Source organism: Palaemon carinicauda, chromosome 22 (genome assembly GCF_036898095.1).
Source record: "Palaemon carinicauda isolate YSFRI2023 chromosome 22, ASM3689809v2, whole genome shotgun sequence".
Lineage (NCBI taxonomy): Eukaryota > Metazoa > Arthropoda > Malacostraca > Decapoda > Palaemonidae > Palaemon > Palaemon carinicauda.
This window is the reverse complement of record NC_090746.1, coordinates 90,673,109-90,690,673: the sequence shown is the minus strand read 5'-3', so window position 1 is coordinate 90,690,673 and position 17,565 is coordinate 90,673,109. Positions and strand designations below refer to the sequence as shown.

The following is a 17,565-nucleotide window of genomic DNA, read 5'->3' as shown; positions in this document are numbered from 1 at the left end:
GTAGAAGTAAAATGTAAGGTAGCTGTGGCAAAAAGGGTGGCTGACTGGAAGACTGGGTCAGGGACTGGGTTGCTCGTATGAAGTGAATAAGAAGTTTTGGGGAGAAGTGAAGAAAGTACGGAAGGGTGGATCGAGAAATGAAAAGAGTGAAAGATGAAAATGGAAGGTTGTTGAGAGGAAATAAGACAAGGACAAGGTGGGGATAATAGGGAAGCAAATATAATTGCTGCTGCAGGTGTTGAGGTGGCAGTGATGGGAGATGAGAATGAGAGATCTATTACATGGCAGTGATGGGAGATGAGAATGAAAGATATATTACAAGAGAGGAAGTGAAGAGACCACTAGATGAAACGAGAGCAGGCAAAGCACCTGGTATGGATGGAGCGAGGGCTGAGATATTAAAAGAAGGGGGTGTGACTGTACTTGAATGACTGGCAAGATTGTTTAATGTTTTCATGATGTCAATGGTGCCAGTGGACTGAATATATGTGTGTATTGTTCTGCTATACAAAGTTAAAGGAGATGTGTATGGGTGTTGTAATTCTAGAGGTATCATCATAGTTTATTTATGACATTGTTCCCATTCCTCACTGGGTGATTTTTCCATGTTGGAACCCTTGGGCCAATTTCTTTCATTTAAAAAGTTTTGCATAGATAATTAAAAAAAAAAATTAAGGAAATCTTTATATCATTCTAATTTTCTATATGTATTATTTTATCAATGTAAAATGTTCACTTTATACAATGGAAAATGGAAAGGCTGATGGACCTGAAGGCATACTAGTTGAGGTGTGGAAATGTTTGAGAAGAGAGGGTGTTCATAAACTCTGGGACCTTTTCAAAAAGATCTACCATCAAGAAAAAATGCTAGACTGCTGGAGAAATAGTATCATGGTCCCTATAAATAAAGGAAAGAGGTATACAAGACTGCTCAGACTATCTATAGAGGGATAAAAATTGACATCTCGTACTATGAGGATCTATGAACGAATTAAAGAGGGAAGAATAAATAATGAAACAGCAGTAAGTGGAGAACAATTTGGATTTATACCAGAAAAGGGTACAGTAAATGCAAATTGGGGACTAAATCTGGTTTTTATTCCTTTGGAGAAGGTGTACTTAAGCAGAAAGTGTGGAGATGTATGAGAGAGAAAATGGTGTCTCAGAAAGTATGTAAAAGTAGTCCAGGATATGTATTCAGTGGTTACCATCCAAATAAAGAGCACTGTGGGAACAACAGGGAAGTTTAGTGTGAGGGTGGCTGACTGGAAGACTGGGTCAGGGACTGGGTTGCTCGTATGAAGTGAATAAGAAGTTTTGGGGAGAAGTGAAGAAAGTACGGAAGGGTGGATCGAGAAATGAAAAGAGTGAAAGATGAAAATGGAAGGTTGTTGAGAGGAAATAAGACAAGGACAAGGTGGGGATAATAGGGAAGCAAATATAATTGCTGCTGCAGGTGTTGAGGTGGCAGTGATGGGAGATGAGAATGAGAGATCTATTACATGGCAGTGATGGGAGATGAGAATGAAAGATATATTACAAGAGAGGAAGTGAAGAGACCACTAGATGAAACGAGAGCAGGCAAAGCACCTGGTATGGATGGAGCGAGGGCTGAGATATTAAAAGAAGGGGGTGTGACTGTACTTGAATGACTGGCAAGATTGTTTAATGTTTTCATGATGTCAATGGTGCCAGTGGACTGAATATATGTGTGTATTGTTCTGCTATACAAAGTTAAAGGAGATGTGTATGGGTGTTGTAATTCTAGAGGTATCATCATAGTTTATTTATGACATTGTTCCCATTCCTCACTGGGTGATTTTTCCATGTTGGAACCCTTGGGCCAATTTCTTTCATTTAAAAAGTTTTGCATAGATAATTAAAAAAAAAATTAAGGAAATCTTTATATCATTCTAATTTTCTATATGTATTATTTTATCAATGTAAAATGTTCACTTTATACAATGGAAAATGGAAAGGCTGATGGACCTGAAGGCATACTAGTTGAGGTGTGGAAATGTTTGAGAAGAGAGGGTGTTCATAAACTCTGGGACCTTTTCAAAAAGATCTACCATCAAGAAAAAATGCTAGACTGCTGGAGAAATAGTATCATGGTCCCTATAAATAAAGGAAAGAGGTATACAAGACTGCTCAGACTATCTATAGAGGGATAAAAATTGACATCTCGTACTATGAGGATCTATGAACGAATTAAAGAGGGAAGAATAAATAATGAAACAGCAGTAAGTGGAGAACAATTTGGATTTATACCAGAAAAGGGTACAGTAAATGCAAATTGGGGACTAAATCTGGTTTTTATTCCTTTGGAGAAGGTGTACTTAAGCAGAAAGTGTGGAGATGTATGAGAGAGAAAATGGTGTCTCAGAAAGTATGTAAAAGTAGTCCAGGATATGTATTCAGTGGTTACCATCCAAATAAAGAGCACTGTGGGAACAACAGGGAAGTTTAGTGTGAGAATTGGTTTACCTCAATGTTCTACTCTCAGACCTTACATCTTTGTTCTTATGAAGGATGCCATTACAGCAAGTGTCAGAAGAGAGGAAGTCCCCTAGAGCACGATGTTTGCTAGACCTGACTAGAGAAGGGGGTGGAAATGAAACTAGAGATGTGGAGACAAGTTCTTGAAGATCGAGTAGTTTTAGCATTCATTTCTCGCGTAATCTTTTCTTCTACTCTGCAATATAGGTACCTGTTTGTTTATTTCTCCCCCTGAGATGAAAGCATTTATGCAGGAAAACAGGGTGCTGTTAAAATGGGGTTGGATAACATCACGTGGGTTAACACATTCAAGTATCTTGGGTCCTGTGTAATAGATAACACCATGTAACACATGTTTTGTTTATATGTATTTTTTTATGTTTATATATGTATTTTGTGCTACTGAACTTAAAAATCACATTAGTTGTGCTGTAACATCGATAGTTTTTAACTTATTCTAAATTCAATATTTTCTTGTTATGTATGCAATTTCTCTTTCCCTCTTTTAAGGATAATTAAAGAACATTTATTATTTTTTTCATATATTGAAAATTATATAGGCAGTACAATATTAGAACAAAAGACATTATACAGCTCTGCATTGTAAATACTTTGATAACTCCTCTTTTATGATCAGAAGTGCTTGGACGATCGAGATTTTCTAGAGTGCATATTTTCATCTTCTCTCATTAGAGACCATATGTAATCTCCCATCATAGCAGTATTCCATCGTCCATGATATCTTCTTTCCATAGTTGCTATGTCCTGGTGAAATCTTTCACCCTGCTCTTCACTGACATCACCCAAATTTTCTGGGAAGAAATCAAGGTGAGAATGCAAAAAATGAATTTTCAAGGACATACGACAACCAAGCTTCCTGAAGTTCTCAATAAGTTTTGCTACCAGTTGTTTGTAATTAGGATCTTTGTTATTTCCTAGGAATCCATGGACTACATCACGAAATGCACACCAGGCTTCTTTTTCAATTTTTGTCATCGCTCTTTCCAGTTTCTCCGACTTCAACATTGTGTTTACCTGGGGTCCAACGAATATACCACCCTTTATCTTAGCCTCAGATAGTTTTGGAAACATAAGGCGAATTTCCTGAAAAGCTTCTCCTCCAAAATCCAAGGCTTTCACAAACTGTTTAATCAATCCTAGTTTAATGTGAAGTGGGGGCAATAAAACTTTGTTGGAATCTACTAGGGGCTCTCTGTGAACATTTAACATTCCCGGCTGCAGTTCCATTCGTGGGGGCCAATGAACTTTCTTAAAATGATCATCATCAGCTCTGCTGTCCCATAAGCAAAGGAAACATGAATACTTTGTGTATCCCCCTTGCAAACCAAGCAAAAATGCGAGCATCTTGAAATCCCCACAAACATTCCATTTGAATTCATCATAATTTATTTTATTAAGAAGCTGTCTGACATTTTCATAGTTTTTTTTCTTTTGTACTGAGTGTGCAAGAGGCAAAGATGGATATTTGTTTCCATTGGGGAGTAATACTGCTTTGAGACTTCGTGTTGAGCTATCAATAAACAGCCGCCAATGTGTAGGATCATGCTTGAGTCCAAGAGCAGTAAACAAACCAGTTACATCCTTACAATAACACAGATCATCACTAATGTCATAGTAAATTTCAAATTCTTCATGTCGTTTCCGGTACCCAGTTATCCTGCAGTCTTGTCCTAGTAGATTCCATTCCTTCAACCTTGATGAAAGAAGTTCAGCTCCTGACTTAGTAAGACCTAAGTCCCTAATTAAATCATCTAGTTCACTCTGATTTGGAAAATGAGGCTCCAAAGTCATTCTTGGTACGAAAACTTCTTCCATTTCTTGGTTGTTGCTACTTGCTGACCCTTCAGATGAAATATCCATTCCATCATCTACCTGGAAAGAAAGAAATAAGAACATATAGCAACTTCAACAAAGACTTGAATAAAATTAGTACTTAGGAAAATTAATGCAGAGTAAATACTCAAATTAATTAAATGAAAACTTTTTGGAGAATATGATAACAATACTTACATTTTCTGGTGGCTGTGGTACTGGTAAGCAGTCATCATGTGGGACAGGTGCTCTAGATGATGGTATGTCTGGATAATGAAGAGCTTGTCTTCCTTTCACTTTTCTGTACTTTGTCACATCAACCGTGCAAAAAAAACAGTCATCGTGATGGTTCTTCGGTTCTCTCCATACTCTAGGAATGGCAAAAGGCATTGCTCTTCCTGTACCTCTTAGCCATCCTTCTAGAGTAGAACGGCAGCTTCCACATATCACATGAGGGGCCCATGGCTTGTCCTGATCACCCATGGGCATTCCGAAATAGAGTCTGTACGCTATCCACAATTTGGCACCTTTCACAATTTTATGTAATACTTGTTTTTTTCCAATATAATATCCACACACATAGCTAAATGTATCTGGAGAATTTTTACATCCTCTAGTAGCCATCTTACTAAGTAAAGATATCAGAAATAGACCTGAAACAAAATTTGACTCATTAGCGCTGCTCCAGTTGTTCCGTCATTTTCCTTGCAATAAAAAACTGCCGAGAGCACGACACACTACCTCACGCCAATGCTGCTTGCCAATAACTGACTGTACCGACAGGCGGGAAAAAATCACGCATGCGCATGAAGGTTCAAGGTCGGCTCATGCAAGCGCGCTTGATTCAAATCAGATTTTCCCAAGAAATAAGGCCGGTTACTTTTCTAACAGACCTCGTATTTTTGTAACGGTCGATGATACAGAAAAAATAATTACATTTTTGGAATGGCCGGAAAAAATATATTAATAAACAGTATAAAAATTAATATAAACAAAACTTTTGTAAAAAATTGTTACATGGTGTAATAGAGGATTGGACACTTGGGTATTCCAGTGCTGTTTATTTGCACTTTATTAACATTTTTGTTGTTCATGAGTAGTTCTCACCAGTAAATGCAGGAAAAATGTTATTTTCATTAGTAAAATAAATTTTTGAATATACTTACCCGATGATCATGTAGCTGTCAACTCCGTTGCCCGACAGAAATCTACGGAAGGGATACGCCAGCGATCGCTATACAAGAGGGGGGTGTACTCACCAGCGCCATCTGTGGTCAGGTACTCCAGTACTTCTTGTCAACACCACCTCAATTTTTTCCTCGGTCCACTGGTTCTCTATGGGGAGGAAGGGTGGGTCAATTAAATCATGATCATCGGGTAAGTATATTCAAAAATTTATTTTACTAATGAAAATAACATTTTTCAATATTAATCTTACCCGATGATCATGTAGCTGATTCACACCCAGGGAGGTGGGTGAAAACCAGTATACATGTTAGTCAAGAAGCTAAGTATCCCGTATTTCATTTTCATTAGTTATTCAAAATAACAAATAAAACGATAAGTACCTGGTAAGGAAGTCGACTTGAACCATTACTCTGCCTTTAATAAGTACGTCTTCCTTACTGAGCGCAGCGGTCCTCTTAGGAGGCTGAACGACTCTTAGGTGCTGAAGTATAAAGGGCTGCAACCCATACTAAAGGACCTCATCACAACCTCTAACCTAGGCGCTTCTCAAGAAAGAATTGACCACCCGCCAAATCAACTAGGATGCGGAAGGCTTCTTAGCCTACCGTACAACCCAAAACAACAATAAAAGCATTCAAGAGAAAGGTTAAAAAGGTTATGGGATTATGGGAATGTAGTGGCTGAGCCCTCACCTACTACTGCACTCGCTGCTACGAATGGTCCCAGGGTGTAGCAGTTCTCGTAAAGAGACTGGACATCTTTGAGATAGAATGATGCAAACACTGACTTGCTCCTCCAATAGGTTGCATCCATAACACTCTGCAGAGAACGGTTCTGTTTGAAGGCCACTGAAGTAGCTACAGCTCTCACTTCATGTGTCCTTACCTTCAGCAAAGCAAGGTCTTCTTCCTTCCTATGAGAATGAGCTTCTCTAATCAGAAGCCTTATGTAGTAAGAAACTGCATTCTTAGACATAGGCAGTGAAGGTTTCTTAATAGCACACCATAAGGCCTCCGATTGTCCTCGCAAGGGTTTTGACCTTTTAAGATAGTACTTAAGAGCTCTGACAGGGCAAAGTACTCTCTCCCGTTCGTTACCCACCATGTTGGAAAGGCTAGGTATTTCGAACGATTTAGGCCAAGGACGTGAAGGAAGCTCGTTTTTAGCCAAAAAAAAGAGCTGTAAGGAACATGTAGCCGTTTCAGATGTGAAACCTATGTTCCTGCTGAAGGCGTGAATCTCACTTACTCTTTTGGCTGTTGCAAGGCAAACGAGGAAAAGAGTTTTTAGAGTGAGGTCCTTGAAAGAGGCTGACTGGAGAGGTTCAAATCTTGATGACATAAGGAACCTTAGGACTACGTCTAGATTCCAGCCTGGAGTGGACAACCGACGTTCTTTAGAGGTCTCAAAAGACCTAAGGATGTCCTGAAGATCTTTGTTGGTGGAAAGATCCAAGCCTCTGTGGCGGAAAACCGCTGCCAACATACTTCTGTACCCCTTGATCGTAGGAGCTGATAGCGATCTAACATTCCTAAGATGCAACAGGAAGTCAGCAACTTGGGTTACAGTGGAACTGGTAGAGGAAACTGCATTGGCTCTGCACCAGCTTCGGAAGAGTTCCCACTTAGATTGATAGACTCTGCGAGTGGATATCCTCCTTGCTCTGGCAATCGCTCTGGCTGCCTCCTTCGAAAAGCCTCTAGCTCTTGAGAGTCTTTCGATAGTCTGAAGGCAGTCAGACGAAGAGCGTGGAGGCTTGGGTGTACCTTCTTTACGTGAGGTTGACGCAGAAGGTCCACTCTTAGAGGGAGAGTCCTGGGAACGTCGACCAGCCATTGCAGTACCTCTGTGAACCATTCTCTTGCAGGCCAAAGGGGAGCAACCAACGTCAGCCGTGTCCCTTTGTGAGAGACGAACTTCTGAAGAACCCTGTTGATGATCTTGAACGGCGGGAATGCATACAGGTTGAGGTGGGACCAGTCCAGCAGAAAAGCATCCACGTGAACTGCTGCCGGGTCTGGAATCGGGGAACAGTACAATGGGAGCCTCTTGGTCATCGAGGTAGCGAACAGATCTATAGTTGGCTGACCCCACAGGGCCCAAAGTCTGTTGCACACGTTCTTGTGAAGGGTCCACTCTGTGGGGATGACTTGACCCTTCCGGCTGAGGCGATCTGCCGCAACATTCATATCGCCCTGAATGAACCTCGTTACCAGCGTGAGCTTTCGACTTTTTGACCAAATGAGGAGGTCCCTTGCGATCTCGAACAGCTTCCTCGAATGAGTCCCTCCCTGCTTGGAGATGTACGCCAAGGCTGTGGTGTTGTCGGAGTTCACCTCCACCACCTTGTTTAGCTGGAGGGACTTGAAGTTCATTAAGGCCAGATGAACTGCCAACAACTCCTTGCAATTGATATGAAGCATTTCCTGTTCCTGGTTCCATGTCCCCGAGCATTCCTGTCCGTCCAATGTCGCGCCCCAGCCCGAGTCTGATGCGTCCGAGTAGAGATGATGGTCGGGGGTCTGAACAGCTAACGAGAGACCCTCCTTGAGAAGAATGCTGTTCTTCCACCACGTTAGAGTAGCCCTCATCTCTTTGGAAACAGGAATAGAGACCGTCTCGAGCGTCATATCCTTGTTCCAGTGAGCTGCCAGATGGTACTGAAGGGGGCGGAGGTGGAGTCTCCCTAACTCGATGAACAGGGCTAGCGATGAAAGAGTCCCTGTTAGACTCATCCACTGCCTCACCGAGCATCGGTTCCTCCTCAGCATGCTCAGGATGCACTCCAGGGCTTGGTTGATTCTTGGGGCCGACGGAAAAGGCCGAAAAGCTCGACTCTGAATCTCCATCCCCAGGTAAACGATGGTTTGGGAAGGAACGAGCTGGGACTTCTCTAAATTGACCAAGAGGCCCAGTTCCTTGGTCAAATCCAAAGTCCATCTGAGACTCTCCAGACAGCGACGACTTGTGGGAGCTCTTAAAAGCCAGTCGTCTAAATAAAGGGAGGCTCTGATGTCTGCCAAGTGAAGGAATTTCGCAATATTCCTCATCAGTCGCGTAAACACAAGAGGTGCCGTGCTCAGGCCAAAGCACAGGGCTTGGAACTGGTACACAACCTCTCCAAAGACGAATCTCAGAAAAGGTTGGGAGTCTGGATGGATGGGAACGTGAAAGTAGGCGTCTTTCAGATCTAACGAGACCATCCAGTCCTCCTGCCTGACCGCTGCTAGGACCGACTTCGTCGTCTCCATTGTGAACGTCTGCTTGGTGACATAAGCATTGAGCGCACTGACGTCCAGCACCGGTCTCCAACCTCCTGTCTTCTTGGCCACCAGGAAGAGACAGTTGTAAAAGCCCAAGGATTGATGGTCCCGGACTATCACCACTGCCTCCTTCTGTAGCAGGAGCGACACCTCTTGATGTAACGCTAGCCTCTTGTCCTTTTCCTTGTAGTTGGGAGAGAGGTTGATGGGAGATGTGGTCAGAGGGGGATTGCGGCAGAACGGAATTCTGTAACCCTCCCTTAGCCACTTGACAGACTGAGCGTCTGCACCTCTGCTCTCCCAGGCTTGCCAGAAGGTCTTGAGTCTGGCTCCTACAGCTGTCTGGAGAGGAAGGAAGTCAAAGCTTGCTTTTCGTGGACTTGGCACCTTTCTTGGACTTGCCCCGGTGACTGTCTGCACGGGTACTTCCTCTACTGGGGGCTCTGCCACGAAAGGGCGGAATGAATCTGGTAGCAGGTGTATCAGCCACAGGGGTGCGGTAAGATCTCGGTACGGAAGGTAAGGTATTAGCCTTACGTGCTGAAGAGGCCATGAGGTCATGCGTATCTTTCTGGATAAGAGCCGCAGCCATCTCCTTGATTAACTCCTCCGGAAACAGGAACTTGGAGAGAGGAGCAAACAGCAACTGTGACCTCTGGCAAGGGGTGATACCAGTCGATAAGTAGGAGCATAGATGTTCCCTTTTCTTGAGGACTTCTGAGACAAAAATAGACGCAAGTTCGCCAGAACCATCGCGAATTGCTTTGTCAATACTGGACATGATCAGCATGGCCGAGTCTTTGTCAGAAGGGGCAGTCTTCCTGCTTAAGGCCCCCAGGCACCAATCGAGGAAGTTAAAAATTTCGAAGGCGCGAAAGACTCCCTTCATCAAGTGGTCCAGATCAGAAAAAGTCCAGCAGACCTTCGAGCGTCTCATAGCCGACCTGCGGGGAGAGTCAACCAAACTTGAGAAGTCGGCCTGGGCAGAGGCAGGAACCCCCAAGCCAGGTTCCTCTCCCGTGGCATACCAGACGCCCGACTTAGAAGCCAGCTTAGGAGGAGGAAACACAAAAGAGGTCCTTCCCAGTTGCTGCTTGGACTGCAACCAATCCCCTAAAACCCTCAAAGCTCTCCTTGATGATCTGGCGAGGACAAGCTTGGTGTAGGCAGACGTAATAGGCTGCATGCCTAGAGAAAACTCGGATGGAGGAGAACGAGGGGTAGCAGATACGAAGTGTTCAGGGTATAACTCTCTGAACAGAGCCAGGACCTTGCGAAAGTCTAAGGAAGGCGGCGAAGACTTGTGTCCCTCCACATCAGAAGTAGGATCATCCAGGTGAGCAGCTTCATCCTCAGAAACCTCATCGCCTGAGAGTTGAGTAGCGAGAGGTAACGGTAGAGCGGCAGGCTGAATGGCTGAATCCTGCAGAACGGGTGCATGCGCACTTGCGGATCCATCATCATGCCTCTGTTGAAGAGACTGAGGGCTGGCAATGACAAAGTCAGGAGGCTGGGGAGAGGGAGGTTCTGCGGTGGTCTGAGGAGCAAGCGTGGTCAGAAGCGAATGCTGTAAGGCATGAGGCTCATGCTGCATGGTATGCGGCTCATGCTGTATGGGAAGAGGCTCATGCTGCGAAGAATGCGGCTGCTGAATGGTAAGAGGCTCGTGCTGCATGCGTTGAGGAGGCTGCCTCATAGCATGAGGCTCCTGCCTCAAGGGTTGCGCCTGCCTCAAGGGTTGAGGAGGTTGCTGCGCAGAGTGAGGCTCCTGCCTCAAGGGTTGAGGAGGTTGCCGCATAGCATGAGGCTGCTGCCTCATGGGTAGAGGAGGTTGCCGCATAGCATGAGGCTCCTGCCTCATGGGTAGAGGAGGTTGCCGCATAGCATGAGGCTCCTGCCTCAAGGGTTGAGGAGGTTGCCGCATAGCAAGAGGCTCCTGCCTCAAGGGTAGAGGAGGTTGCTGCATAGTGCTGGAACCTGGCAACTCCCAATGCGGCAGCTCACGCATGGAAGCAGGAGGAGCCTCAAGAACATACGTCTGGCAGGGAGGACTGCGCAGAGGTGGAGGAGCGCTCGCAGGAGGAGGTGTGCTAACCTTCTCTGCCTGATACTCCTGCATCAAAGCCGCAAGCTGAGACTGCATAGTCTGCAGCATAGACCACTTGGGGTCCGCAGAAGTTGGAGCAGAGGCCTGTTGAGGCACCGCTTTACCTCTCTTAGGAGGTGTGCAGTCATCAGATGACTGCGGCGAGTCCGAACTGGCCCAGTGGCTACACCTGGGCCGTTGGACTAGCTCGGACGGGACCTTACGTTTGAGAGGTCGTGAGACCTGGGTCCACCGTTTCCTCCTGGAAACCTCTTCCGCAGACGAGAAATTTAAGGGCTCAATCGTCTGGGAGTGGAAGTGACGATCTCTATCAGATACGCCCGCAACCACTGAGGATACAACTGTGCGCCGATCAAGGCCTGCCGAACCCTTTTGCCCTTCGACGTTGCTTCTCCCCTGGGCTTGGGAGCTTGCAAGAGGTCCCGGACTGGGAGGACGACTGGCACGCACAGAAGTATCCTCATACGCAACACTGACACTGACACTAGGCACAGCACTGGCACTAACACTTCCCACTGCACTCTTCACTTTAAGTTCCTTGACATCTGCCAAGAGAAGATTGTGGTCACTAACTAAAGACTCCACCTTATCACCAAGAGCCTGAATGGCACGCAACATATCCGTCATATCAGGCTGAGCACTCGTAGCAGGTTCGGGGGTCACCACCACAGGGGAAGGAAAAGGTTGAGGGTCATGGGGGGAGGAATAAACCAAAGAGCGAGAAGAACTCCTCCTAACTCTCTCCCTCTCTAACCTAGTTGTATACTTGAGGAATTCATTAAATTCGAATTCCGAAAGCCCAGCACATTCCCCACATCGATCTTCCAACTGACAGGATTTTCCCCTACAGTCGGAACAAACGGTGTGAGGATCAACAGAGGCCTTCGGAAGACGCCTATTACAAGTCCTAACACTACATCGCCTAATTTTAGGAGCTTGAGAGTGGTCGGACATCTTGAATTTAGAGAACAGTCAAGGGAGAATTCCAAAGTAAAGCAAAGATCGTTAACCAATAAATCAATTTAATTCCAAAAGCTATCTAAGCTAAGGGAAAAGCTTCCTGTACAGCGAAGGCTAAATTTTAGAGCAAATACTTCACCAAAACCGTGAACAAAGACTCCAAAATCAACAGCGTATCCATGTAGGTCTTGCCGGCGGCACGACAGAGGAAAAATTGAGGTGGTGTTGACAAGAAGTACTGGAGTACCTGACCACAGATGGCGCTGGTGAGTACACCCCCCTCTTGTATAGCGATCGCTGGCGTATCCCGTCCGTAGATTTCTGTCGGGCAACGGAGTTGACAGCTACATGATCATCGGGTAAGATTAATATTGAAAATGAAGGAATAGCCTTACTTGAATTAAATCTAAGGCTAAAATATTTGCTGTACTGTCATCTATAGATACTTACATAACAATTATCTGCTAAATTGAGGTTACCAATGCTGTTTATTTACATTTTATCGACGTTTTCAGAGGTGTTCATGATTCAAATTATAATAAAGAAACTGCCTGGGTTAAAATTGTTAGAATTCTTTTGATAAAGTGTGCTTTGATGAACTGGAGTTCATTGGGAATATGTTATAGGAGTTAGTGCAAAGGTAAAAGGACAGTTTTATAAAAGTGTAGTTAGACCAGCTTTGGTGTAAGGAGCTGAAACTTTGCCAATAAAGAAGACTCAAATAAAGAAGTTGGAAGTGCCAGAAATGAGGATGTTACGATAGATGTGTGAAGTCACGAGTATATTAGAGGGACAGTCAAGGTACCGGAAGTGTTGAAAATAATTCAGCAAATAAAGCTACAGTACTTTGGCCATGCCATGCAGAGAGAAGATCGTGTATGCTGAAGGATCAGACATGGAGGTCATGGAGGTGGATGGGGGAAGGACCAGGGTGAGGCCAAAGTTCAGACGGAAAAATAAATTGTAAATGACATGAGGGAAAAAGGATTAGGAGAACAGGATGCTTAGGATAGAAGAGAATGAAGGAGGCTTTTACAAAACAGCAACCCCATATGGAGATGGGTAAAGGCTGTAGCCATAAAAGATTTTATCAATGTATAGAAGACACTTTAAATTAAAAATGTTATTTTTATAACAAAATAAATTTTTGAATATACTTACCCGGTGATTATATAAGCTGCAACTCTGTTGCTCGACAGAAAACTCTACGTTAAAAATCCGCCAGCGATCGCAATGCAGGTAGGGGGTGTACTTCAACAGCGCCATCTGTCGTGCAGGTACTCAGTACTCAATGCAAACACAGAACTCAATTTTCTCCTCAGTCCACTGGGTCTCTATTGGGGAGGAAGGGAGGGTCCTTTAATATATAATCACCGGGTAAGTATATTCAAAAATTTATTTTATTATAAAAATAACATTTTTCAATATTAAACTTAGCCGGTGATTATATAAGCTGATTCACACCCAGGGGGGTGGGTAGAGACCAGCAATAATTGTTTACATTATTATGAGCTAAGGATTTTTTATTTCATTTTAGCAGTTATTCAAAATAACAAACATAAAATAAATAAGTACCTGGTAAGGAAGTCGACTTGAACAATTACTCTGCCTTTTTAAGTACGTCTTCCTTACGGAGCCTCGCGATCCTCTTAGGATGCTGAGCGACCCCTAGGATCTGAAGTATCAAGGGTTGCAACCCATACAACAGGACCTCATCAAAACCTCTAATCTAGGCGCTTCTCAAGAAATGACTTTGACCACACGCCAAATCAAGTAGGATGCGAAAGGCTTCTTAGCCTTCCGGACAACCCAAAAACAATAATAAAACATTTCAAGAGAAAGATTAAAAAGGTTATGGAATTAGGGAATTGTAGTGGTTGAGCCCTCACCCACTACTGCACTTGTTGCTACGAATGATCCCAGAGTGTAGCAGTTCTCGTAAAGAGACTGGACATTCTTAAGATAAAAAGACGCGAACACTGACTTGCTTTTCCAATAGGTTGCGTCGATTATACTTTGCAGAGATCTATTTTGTTTAAAGGCCACGGAAGTTGCGACAGCTCTAACTTCGTGTGTCCTTACCTTCAGCAAAGCTTGGTCTTCCTCATTCAGATGGGAATGAGCTTCTCGTATTAACAGTCTGATAAAATAGGATAAAGCATTCTTTGACATAGGCAAAGATGGTTTCTTAACTGAACACCATAAAGCTTCAGACGGGCCTCGTAAAGGTTTAGTTCGTTTTAAATAGAACTTAAGAGCTCTTACAGGACATAAGACTCTTTCTAGTTCATTTCCAACCATACGATAAGTTTGGAATATCGAACGATATTGGCCAAGGCCGAGAAGGCAGCTCGTTTTTGGCTAGAAAACCAAGTTGTAGAACATGTAGCCGTTTCGAATGAGAATCCGATGTTCTTGCTGAAGGCATGAATCTCACTGACTCTTTTAGCTGTGGCTAAGCATACCAGGAAAAGAGTCTTTAAGGTGAGATCTTTCAGGGAGACTGATTGTAGCGGTTCGAACCTGTCTGACATAAGGAATCTTAGTACCACGTCTAAATTCCAACCAGGTGTAACCAAACGACGCTCCTTCGTGGTCTCAAAAGACTTAAGGAGGTCCTGTAGATCTTTATTGTTGGAAAGATCTAAGCCTCTGTGACGGAAGACTGACGCCAACATGCTTCTGTAACCCTTGATAGTGGGAGCTGAAAGAGATCGTTCTTTCCTCAGATATAAGAGGAAGTCAGCTATTTGAGTTACAGAGGTACTGGTCGAGGATACGGATACTGACTTGCACCAGTTTCGGAAGATTTCCCACTTCGATTGGTAGACTCTAAGGGTGGATGTTCTCCTTGCTCTAGCAATCGCTCTGGCTGCCTCCTTCGAAAAGCCTCTAGCTCTCGAGAGTCTTTCGATAGTCTGAAGGCAGTCAGACGAAGAGCGTGGAGGCCTTGGTGTACCTTCTTTACGCGTGGCTGACGTAGAAGGTCCACCCTTAGGGGAAGTGTTCTGGGAACGTCTACTAGCCATCGAAGTACCTCGGTGAACCATTCTCTCGCGGGCCAGAGGGAAGCAACTAGCGTCAACCTTGTCCCTTCGTGAGAGGCGAACTTCTGCAGTACCTTGTTGACAATCTTGAACGGAGGGAATGCATATAGATCTAGATGTGACCAATCTAGTAGAAAGGCATCTATATGAACTGCTGCTGGGTCCGGGATTGGTGAGCAAAATATTGGGAGCCTCTTGGTCATCGAGGTTGCGAAGAGATCTATGGTTGGCTGGCCCCAGGTGGCCCAAAGTCTCTTGCATACATCCTTGTGGAGGGTCCATTCTGTTGGAATTATTTGTCCCTTCCTACTGAGACAATCTGCCATGACATTCAAGTTGCCTTGGATGAACCTCGTTACTAGTGATATGTCTAGACCTTTTGACCAGGTGAGGAGGTCCCTTGCGATCTCGTACAACGTCAGAGAGTAGGTCCCTCCTTGCTTGGAGATGTACGCCAAAGCCGTGGTGTTGTCCGAGTTCACCTCCACCACTTTGCCTTGAAGGAGAGACCTGAAGCTTTTCCAGGTCAGACGTACTGCCAGTAGCTCCTTGCAGTTGAAATGCATTGTCCTTTGACTCGAGTTCCATAATCCCGAGCATTCCCGACCGTCTAATGTCGCACCCCAGCCTACGTCCGATGCGTCCGAGAAGAGAACGTGGTTGGGAGTCTGAACAGTCAGGGGAAGACCCTCTCTAAGGTTGATATAGTCCTTTCACCAAGTCAGACAAGACTTTATCTTTCCGGAAACCGGGATCGAGACCCCTTCTAGCGTCTTGTCCTTTTCCAGTGAAAAGCTAGATGGTATAGAAGAGGACGGAGGTGTAGTCTTCCTAGTGACACAAATTGATCCACGGATGACAGTGTCCCTACCAGACTCATCCACAGCCTGACTGAGCAGCTTTCCTTCTTCAGCATCTTCTGGATGGATAGCAGGGCTGGGGGCTGATCGTCTTGTTCAGCAACGTCCTCATCAGAGGGTTCCTCATCCGAAACTGATGAGGAAACGGCAACGGAGTGGGCAACGTCTGACTCGCTGAATCCGGTCGCACTGGTGGATGCGTGACGGAGCCGGACGCAATATCATGGAACTGCTGCACAGTCTGTGAACTGTCAACAACCATGGGTGCGCGAGGAAGTACAGCGTCAACCCGAAACTGTCTAGACCGTCTGGGTTGTGCAGTCAACACCCTACCGGGTTGCTGAGGTTGACGCACTGCGTCACAACAAGTCACCTCTGCTGGTTGTTGAACGTCCTGAACGTCAACAACCACCTCCGAGCGTCGCCTAACGTCAACGTGCGACTGGCAACCCACACTGGGTCGCATCGGTGGAGGAACCACCTCAACTGGCAGACGCGAGTAGGTTACCTCAGCGTCAACAGGGCGCACAACCGACCGGTTGGAAGGTTGTTGGCCAGAAGGAGGAACCACCTCAACTGGCAGACGCGAGTAGGTTACCTCAGCGTCAACAGGGCGCACAACCGACCAGTTGGAAGGTTGTTGGCCAGAAGGTTCTTCTCCGCATTTAAGTCCTCTATCAAGGACGCAAGCTTGGACTGCATGGCTTGCAGCAAAGCCCATTTAGGGTCTACGGGAGCAGGTGTGGCAACAGACGGGGTTAGCGACTGAGGCGGAACCGTTTACCATCCCTGAAAGCCTTGTTATGTGTGACATAATAGTACAGCAAAATTTCAAAGGCTTGACAAAAGCTGAGAAGTTGACCTGTAAACAACTTGGAGCGTCTCCTGGCTAGGCGCCAGGGCGAGTCTACCAGAATTGAGAAGTCTATCTGGGCAGAGGCATGAACTCCCAAGCCGAGAACTTCTCTCGTGTCATATCAGACTCTCGCTCTATAAGCCAGTTAAAAGAAGGGAAATCAAAGGCTGTATCCCTAAAAACTCCTCCTGGTGCAAAAACCAGTCGCCTAGCCAACGTAACGCTCTCTAGGAGAGCGAGAGAGCACTAGCTTAAAAACAACGGCTTCGAAGTAGCTAGGCCTAGTGTAAGTTCTGACGTTTAGGCGAACGAGGAGCAGCAGTTACAAGATCCGGACGAAGATCCTTAAAAAAAATCATCATGATTTAATTAAAGTCCATAGGAGGCTAAGCAGCTTAAGGCTCCTCTCCATCTGACAGAGTCCTCAAGGGAATATCAGTAGGAGGGAAAACAGCAACTTCCTCATCTACAGGAACCTTGTCCGATAAAAGCTAGGTTACCTCAGTGAGTCTCTCACTGGAGCATTAGTAGCAGACCAGAAGGCAACGTCATGTAACTGCTTGACAGTCTGTGAACTGTCAACAACTGAACTGTCAACCACAACAGGTGCGTGAGGACGTACAGTGTCCACTCGAGACTGCTTTGACTGTCTAGACTGAGCAGTCAAAACAACTCTAGAATGGGGAGGTTGACGCACCGCGTCAAAACAAAACAACTTAGACTGTTGTTGTACCTCGCGAACGTCAACGGAAGGTTCCGTGCGTCGCTGAACGTCAACATGCGGCTGGCAGGGTACACTGGAAAGCATGGGTGGCGGGACTCTCTCAGCTGGAGTGCGGCAGAAGGTCGCCTCAGCGTCCACAGGACGCACAACCGTGGTTGGTTGTAGGCTAGAGGTTGGTGTCAACCTTCTCCGCACGAAAGTCCTGCATTAATGACGTTAACTGAGACT

The 17,565-nt window shown here is 45.1% G+C and overlaps 1 protein-coding gene across 2 annotated transcripts; it reads right to left on the bottom strand.

Annotated features, from left to right (window-relative positions):
- Positions 1 to 2,936: 2,936 nt before the first annotated feature.
- Positions 2,937 to 5,353, bottom strand: LOC137616174 (uncharacterized). Of its 2 annotated transcripts, none has more exons than XM_068345833.1 (2): positions 4,527 to 5,353; positions 2,937 to 4,388 (listed from the first exon to the last, which is right to left on the bottom strand). In XM_068345833.1, exons 1-2 carry the CDS (start codon positions 4,954 to 4,956, stop codon positions 3,133 to 3,135), a joined length of 1,686 nt encoding a protein of 561 aa, XP_068201934.1. In that variant the 5' UTR covers positions 4,957 to 5,353; the 3' UTR covers positions 2,937 to 3,132. The 2 variants fall into 2 exon arrangements, with proteins under 2 accessions (XP_068201934.1, XP_068201932.1); XM_068345831.1 differs by having other exon boundaries at positions 2,937 to 4,392; positions 4,531 to 5,353.
- Positions 5,354 to 17,565: the final 12,212 nt, after the last annotated feature.